The 9,025-nt window shown below is 49.3% G+C and overlaps 1 protein-coding gene across 1 annotated transcript; it reads right to left on the reverse strand.

The window, feature by feature from the left end:
• Positions 1 to 689: 689 nt before the first annotated feature.
• On the reverse strand, positions 690 to 9,019 carry LOC118369020 (vam6/Vps39-like protein; the record flags this gene model as incomplete). Its single annotated transcript, XM_052503302.1, has 4 exons — positions 8,987 to 9,019; positions 8,427 to 8,500; positions 1,491 to 1,707; positions 690 to 818 (listed from the first exon to the last, which is right to left on the reverse strand). Coding segments are annotated over exons 2-4 (418 nt in total), but the record flags the coding sequence as incomplete, so codon positions are not given.
• Positions 9,020 to 9,025: the final 6 nt, after the last annotated feature.

Below are 9,025 nucleotides of genomic sequence, written 5' to 3' on the forward strand. Positions count from 1 at the left end.
CGTCCGGTGAACAGGTCAGGGTTTCATAGCTGCAGGCAGAACAGCTGAAACTGGAGCAGCAGCACAACCAGGTGGACTGGGGACAGCAAGGAGCCATCAGGTCAGTGTGTGCTATTCAGATGGTGAATGGGCAAAGACAAAATATTTAAGTGCCTTTGAACGGGGTATGGTAGTAGGTGCACCGGTTTGAGTGTGTCAAGAACTGCAATGCTGCTGGGTTTTCCACACTCAATAGTCCCCCGTGTGCCTCAAGACTTGTTCACCACCCAAAGGACATCCAGCCAACTTGGTAACTGTGGGGAGCATTGGATTCTACTTGGGCCAACAATCTCGTAGAGTCCATGTCCCAACGAATAGAGGCTGTTCTGCAGGCATTAGGGGGTGCAACTCAATATTAGGAAGGTGTTCATAATGTTTTGTACACTCAGTGTATGTCTCCTGCAGAGCGACAAGAGTCATGGAAATAAGTGCTGAAAACATATTGGCTCACTTTTTCAAAGAAGATGAAGAATAAGCTATAGGATGAACAATACTGCCGTTTCGGTGCATGTACAGACAACTAGCGCAAGCTAATGCTACCTAGCAAGTACAAATCGATACTTGAGTCAACATATGAATATATCATCCAAAATAATATTGCAATATGTAACTTCATCGAATATTTCCCCACCTAACTATCCCATTCTTACCGTCAAAGTGGAAGTCACTGATAAGACATCCAGGCTCGTAGCTGGTAGAGACCTCCAGGAAACATAGAAGCTTGTTCCTAAACTCTCCCAGGTCCCCCTCCTCCTTCCCAGCAGCCACTGCAGGAACCCCTACAGGACAAGGAAGACAGAACAGACAGATCCCAGCTGTGGAGTACCTCAGGGCAGTGTGCTGGGGAGTACCTCAGGGCAGTGTGCTGGGGGCTGTGGAGTACCTCCGCGCAGTGTGCTGGGGGCTGTGGAGTACCTCAGGGCAGTGTGCTGGGACTACTTTTTCTGTTATAGATCAATGATACTAGATATTCCTTAGCCCCCCCAAAAAAAAATGTAGTAGTATCAGGTCTTACCCTCAGGCGGGGAGTTGAGGTACTGCTTCATGAGCCCCTGGACCCTCTCCAGGTAGTTATAGTAGTAGTATTAGTAGTAGTAGTAGTATTAGTAGTATTAGTAGTAGTAGTAGTATTAGGTCTTACCCTCAGGCAGGGAGTTGAGGTACTGCTTCATGAGCCCCTGGACCCTCACCAGGTAGTTATAGTATTAGTAGTATTAGTAGTAGTACCAGGTCTTACCCTCGGGCAGGGAGTTGAGGTACTGCTTCATGAGCCCCTGGACCCTCTCCAGGTAGTTATATTAGTAGTATTAGTAGTATATTAGTGATAGTAGTAGCAGGTCTTACCCTCAGGCAGGGAGTTGAGGTACTGCTTCATGAGCCCCTGGACCCTCTCCAGGTAGTTATATTAGTAGTATTAGTAGTATATTAGTGGTAGTAGTAGCAGGTCTTACCCTCAGGCAGGGAGTTGAGGTACTGCTTCATGAGCCCCTGGACCCTCTCCAGGTACAGCTGAATGAGGATGTTATGGAACTCTGGCTCCGTCTCCTCCCAGACGTGTACGATGTGCTCCAGGTAGGGGATAGTCAGCTCCTTAAAGCCCTCCTGCAGGAAGTTCAGGACCTTGTCTCTGGGCAGGGTCTCTACCTCCGTCAGGTCCTCAGTGAAGATCTGAAGGACAGAAACCATATGTATATGACGTATGCATTGACATTGGAGAATCAAACACATCCATGCAATCTCCATAGACAAACACTGTCAGTAGAATGGCCCTTACTGAAGAGCTCAGTGACTTACAACGTGGCAGCGTCATAGGATGCCACCTTTCCAACAAGTCAGTTCTTAAAATGTCTGCCCGGCTAGAGCTGCCCCCCGGGTCAACTGTAAGTGTTGTTATTGTGATGGTGGAAACGTCTAGAAGCAACAGCGGCTCAGTCGCGAAGTGGTAGGCCACACCAGCTCACAGAACGGGACCGCCGAGTGCTGAAGCACGTGTCCTCGATTGCAACCCTCACTACCGAGTTCCAAACTGCCCCTGGAAGCAACGTCGGGAAACAATGACTGTTTGTCGGAAGCTCCATGAAATGGGTTTCCACGGCTGAGCAGCCTCACACAAGCCTAAGATCACCATGTGCAATGCCAAGCATTGGGCTGGAGTGGTGTAAAGCACACCGCCATTTGACTCAAAAGAAATTTATCTTGTCACCAAAAACACTCACAAACTTCTACAGACGCAGCATGTCGTATCACCGCCTGGTACGGCAACTGCTCCGCCCACAACCGTAAGGCTCTCCAGAGGGTAGTGAGGTCTGCACAACGCATCACCGGGGGCAAACTACCTGCCGTCCAGGACACCTACACCACCCAATGTTACAGGAAGGCCATAAAGATCATCAAGGACATCAACCACCCGAACCACTGCCTGTTCACCCCGCTATCATCCAGAAGGCGAGGTCAGTACAGGTGCATCAAAGCTGGGACCGAAAAACAGCTTCTATCTCAAGGCCATCAGACTGTTAAACAGCCACCACTAACATTGAGTGGCTACTGCCAACACACTGACTCAACTCCAGCCACTTTAATAATGGAAAAATTGGATGTAAAAATGTATCACTAGCCACTTTAAATAATGCCACTTCATTTAATGTTTACATACCATACATTACTCATCTCATATGTATATACTGTATTTTATATCATCTATTACATCTTGCCTGCCGTTCGGCCATCGCTCATCCATATCTTTATATGTACATATTCTTATTCCATCTCTTTAGATTTGTGTGTATTAGGTAGTTGTTGGGGAATTGTTAGATTACAGGTTAGATATTACTGCACGGTCTGAACTAGAAGCACAAGCATTTCACTACACATTAACATCTGCTAACCATGTGACCTACAACATCTGCCGACCATGTGACCAACAACATCTGCCGACCATGTGACCAACAACATCTGCCGACCATGTGACCAACAACATCTGCCGACCATGTGACCTACAACATCTGCCGACCATGTGACCTACAACATCTGCCGACCATGTGACCTACAACATCTGCCGACCATGTGACCTACAACATCTGCCGACCATGTGACCTACAACATCTGCCGACCATGTGACCAACAACATCTGCCGACCATGTGACCAACAACATCTGCCGACCATGTGACCTACAACATCTGCCGACCATGTGACCTACAACATCTGCCGACCATGTGACCTACAACATCTGCCGACCATGTGACCTACAACATCTGCCGACCATGTGACCTACAACATCTGCCGACCATGTGACCTACAACATCTGCCGACCATGTGACCTACAACATCTGCCGACCATGTGACCTACAACATCTGCCGACCATGTGACCTACAACATCTGCCGACCATGTGACCTACAACATCTGCCGACCATGTGACCTACAACATCTGCCGACCATGTGACCTACAACATCTGCCGACCATGTGACCTACAACATCTGCCGACCATGTGACCTACAACATCTGCCGACCATGTGACCTACAACATCTGCCGACCATGTGACCTACAACATCTGCCGACCATGTGACCTACAACATCTGCCGACCATGTGACCTACAACATCTGCCGACCATGTGACCTACAACATCTGCCGACCATGTGACCTACAACATCTGCCGACCATGTGACCTACAACATCTGCCGACCATGTGACCTACAACATCTGCCGACCATGTGACCTACAACATCTGCCGACCATGTGACCTACAACATCTGCCGACCATGTGACCTACAACATCTGCCGACCATGTGACCTACAACATCTGCCGACCATGTGACCTACAACATCTGCCGACCATGTGACCTACAACATCTGCCGACCATGTGACCTACAACATCTGCCGACCATGTGACCTACAACATCTGCCGACCATGTGACCTACAACATCTGCCGACCATGTGACCTACAACATCTGCCGACCATGTGACCTACAACATCTGCCGACCATGTGACCTACAACATCTGCCGACCATGTGACCTACAACATCTGCCGACCATGTGACCTACAACATCTGCCGACCATGTGACCTACAACATCTGCCGACCATGTGACCTACAACATCTGCCGACCATGTGACCTACAACATCTGCCGACCATGTGACCTACAACATCTGACCCGACCATGTGACCTACAACATCTGCCGACCATGTGACCTACAACATCTGCCGACCATGTGACCTACAACATCTGCCGACCATGTGACCTACAACATCTGCCGACCATGTGACCAACAACATCTGCCGACCATGTGACCTACAACATCTGCCGACCATGTGACCTACAACATCTGCCGACCATGTGACCTACAACATCTGCCGACCATGTGACCTACAACATCTGCCGACCATGTGACCTACAACATCTGCCGACCATGTGACCTACAACATCTGCCGACCATGTGACCTACAACATCTGCCGACCATGTGACCTACAACATCTGCCGACCATGTGACCTACAACATCTGCCGACCATGTGACCTACAACATCTGCCGACCATGTGACCTACAACATCTGCCGACCATGTGACCTACAACATCTGCCGACCATGTGACCTACAACATCTGCCGACCATGTGACCTACAACATCTGCCGACCATGTGACCTACAACATCTGCCGACCATGTGACCTACAACATCTGCCGACCATGTGACCTACAACATCTGCCGACCATGTGACCTACAACATCTGCCGACCATGTGACCTACAACATCTGCCGACCATGTGACCTACAACATCTGCCGACCATGTGACCTACAACATCTGCCGACCATGTGACCTACAACATCTGCCGACCATGTATGTGACCTACAACATCTGCCGACCATGTGACCTACAACATCTGCCGACCATGTGACCTACAACATCTGCCGACCATGTGACCTACAACATCTGCCGACCATGTGACCTACAACATCTGCCGACCATGTGACCTACAACATCTGCCGACCATGTGACCTACAACATCTGCCGACCATGTGACCTACAACATCTGCCGACCATGTGACCTACAACATCTGCCGACCATGTGACCTACAACATCTGCCGACCATGTGACCTACAACATCTGCCGACCATGTGACCTACAACATCTGCCGACCATGTGACCTACAACATCTGCCGACCATGTGACCTACAACATCTGCCGACCATGTGACCTACAACATCTGCCGACCATGTGACCTACAACATCTGCCGACCATGTGACCTACAACATCTGCCGACCATGTGACCTACAACATCTGCCGACCATGTGACCTACAACATCTGCCGACCATGTGACCTACAACATCTGCCGACCATGTGACCTACAACATCTGCCGACCATGTGACCTACAACATCTGCCGACCATGTGACCTACAACATCTGCCGACCATGTGACCTACAACATCTGCCGACCATGTGACCTACAACATCTGCCGACCATGTGACCTACAACATCTGCCGACCATGTGACCTACAACATCTGCCGACCATGTGACCTACAACATCTGCCGACCATGTGACCTACAACATCTGCCGACCATGTGACCTACAACATCTGCCGACCATGTGACCTACAACATCTGCCGACCATGTGACCTACAACATCTGCCGACCATGTGACCTACAACATCTGCCGACCATGTGACCTACAACATCTGCCCGACCATGTGACCTACAACATCTGCCGACCATGTGACCTACAACATCTGCCGACCATGTGACCTACAACATCTGCCGACCATGTGACCTACAACATCTGCCGACCATGTGACCTACAACAACATCTGCCGACCATGTGACCAACAACATCTGCCGACCATGTGACCAACAACATCTGCCGACCATGTGACCTACAACATCTGCCGACCATGTGACCTACAACATCTGCCGACCATGTGACCTACAACATCTGCCGACCATGTGACCAACAACATCTGCCGACCATGTGACCTACAACATCTGCCGACCATGTGACCTACAACATCTGCCGACCATGTGACCAACAACATCTGCCGACCATGTGACCAACAACATCTGCCGACCATGTGACCAACAACATCTGCCGACCATGTGACCAACAACATCTGCCGACCATGTGACCTACAACATCTGCCGACCATGTGACCTACAACATCTGCCGACCATGTGACCTACAACATCTGCCGACCATGTGACCTACAACATCTGCCGACCATGTGACCTACAACATCTGCCGACCATGTGACCAACAACATCTGCCGACCATGTGACCTACAACATCTGCCGACCATGTGACCTACAACATCTGCCGACCATGTGACCTACAACATCTGCCGACCATGTGACCTACAACATCTGCCGACCATGTGACCTACAACATCTGCCGACCATGTGACCTACAACATCTGCCGACCATGTGACCTACAACATCTGCCGACCATGTGACCTACAACATCTGCCGACCATGTGACCTACAACATCTGCCGACCATGTGACCTACAACATCTGCCGACCATGTGACCTACAACATCTGCCGACCATGTGACCTACAACATCTGCCGACCATGTGACCTACAACATCTGCCGACCATGTGACCTACAACATCTGCCGACCATGTGACCTACAACATCTGCCGACCATGTGACCTACAACATCTGCCGACCATGTGACCTACAACATCTGCCGACCATGTGACCTACAACATCTGCCGACCATGTGACCTACAACATCTGCCGACCATGTGACCTACAACATCTGCCGACCATGTGACCTACAACATCTGCCGACCATGTGACCTACAACATCTGCCCGACCATGTGACCTACAACATCTGCCGACCATGTGACCTACAACATCTGCCGACCATGTGACCTACAACATCTGCCGACCATGTGACCTACAACATCTGCCGACCATGTGACCTACAACATCTGCCGACCATGTGACCTACAACATCTGCCGACCATGTGACCTACAACATCTGCCGACCATGTGACCTACAACATCTGCCGACCATGTGACCTACAACATCTGCCGACCATGTGACCTACAACATCTGCCGACCATGTGACCTACAACATCTGCCGACCATGTGACCTACAACATCTGCCGACCATGTGACCTACAACATCTGCCGACCATGTGACCTACAACATCTGCCGACCATGTGACCTACAACATCTGCCACCATGTGACCATGCCGACCATGACCTACAACATCTGCCGACCATGTGACCTACAACATCTGCCGACCATGTGACCTACAACATCTGCCGACCATGTGACCTACAACATCTGCCGACCATGTGACCTACAACTTCTGCCGACCATGTGACCTACAACATCTGCCGACCATGTGACCTTCAACATCTGCCGACCATGTGACCTACAACATCTGCCGACCATGTGACCTACAACATCTGCCGACCATGTGACCTACAACATCTGCAAGCACAAGCATTTCGCTACACTCGCATTAACATCTGCTAACCATGTGTATGTGACAAATAAATTTGATTTGAACATCTGCTGACCGTGTGACCAATAACATCTGCTGGCCATGTGACCAATAACATCTGCCGACCAATAACATCTGCTGACCGTGTGACCAATAACATCTGCTGACCAATAACATCTGCCGACCAATAACATCTGCCGACCAATAACATCTGCTGACCAATAACATCTGCTGAGCGTGTGACCAATAACATCTGCTGACCAATAACATCTGCTGACCGTGTGACCAATAACATCTGCTGACCAATAACATCTGCTAACCATGTGACCAATAACATCTGCTGACCATGTGTATGTGACCAATAACATTTGTTTTGATTTGAGCAGAGGAAACGCATTCTCTGGGATGCCGAATCAATCTGACAGTCTGACAGACAAATCTGAGTTTGGAAGATGCCAGTAGAACGCTACCTGCCAACTGTAAAGTTTGGTGGAGGAGGAGTAATGGTCTGGGGGTGTTTTTCATGATTTGGGCCTTAGTTCCAGTGAAGGGAAATCTTTACCCTACACAATGACATTCTAGATGTTTCTGTGCATCCAACATTTTGGGGGAGGCCCTTTCCTGTTTCAGTATGACAATGCCCCAGTACACAAAGCGAGGTCTATAAAATAAATGGTTTGTCAATATCGGTGTGGAAGAACTTCACTGGCCTGCACAGAGCCCTGAGCTCAACCCCATCGAACACCTTCGGGATGAATTGGAGCACCGTCTGTGATCCAGGCCTAATCGCCCAACATCAGTGCCCGACCTCATTAATGCTCGTGGCTGAATGGAAGTAATTCCCCGCAGCAACGTTCCAACAAACAGTGCAGTCAACTAGGGTAGGCAAAGACAATTCCAACTCCTGACAATCCTGTCTCACCTTGAGTCCGTCCTCAGGACAGATCTTCAGAACCCAGGGAGAGAACTCAAAGATAATGACCAGATTCTCCATCCCTGACAAGATAATGATAAAGAGATGATTAATGGTACGCTCAGAAGACAGGGTTGGACGTGTGAGAATGGTGGAAAGGTTAAAGGTTAACTCATATGGTGTTGTTTGTGGAGCTATATCGACTGTGGTGTTCTCTTCGTTAGTGCCGTCATACACGCATCAACTATAACATCTGCTGGGGCGGCAGGGTAGCCTAGTGGTTAGAGCGTTGGACTAGTAACCGGAAGGTTGCAAGTTCAAACCCCCAAGCTGACAAGGTACAAATCTGTCGTTCTGCCCCTGAACAAGGCACTGTTCCTAGGCCGTCATTGAAAATAAGAATTTGTTCTTAACTGACTTGCCTGGATAAATAAAGGTAAAATAAAATAAAAACTCTGCTGTGTGGAAAGCCTATTGTATGTTTCAATCCCAGTGTTCATTTACTTGGATGTTTAATCCAATATCGTTCAAACCATCAGCGTTAAGTTGATGTTGGGAGGTTAACTCACCCAGTCTCTGGAGGTACTGCACCGTCCTCTCATGTCCCT

Source organism: Oncorhynchus keta, unplaced genomic scaffold (assembly GCF_023373465.1).
Source record: "Oncorhynchus keta strain PuntledgeMale-10-30-2019 unplaced genomic scaffold, Oket_V2 Un_contig_17044_pilon_pilon, whole genome shotgun sequence".
Taxonomy (NCBI): Eukaryota; Metazoa; Chordata; class Actinopteri; order Salmoniformes; family Salmonidae; genus Oncorhynchus; species Oncorhynchus keta.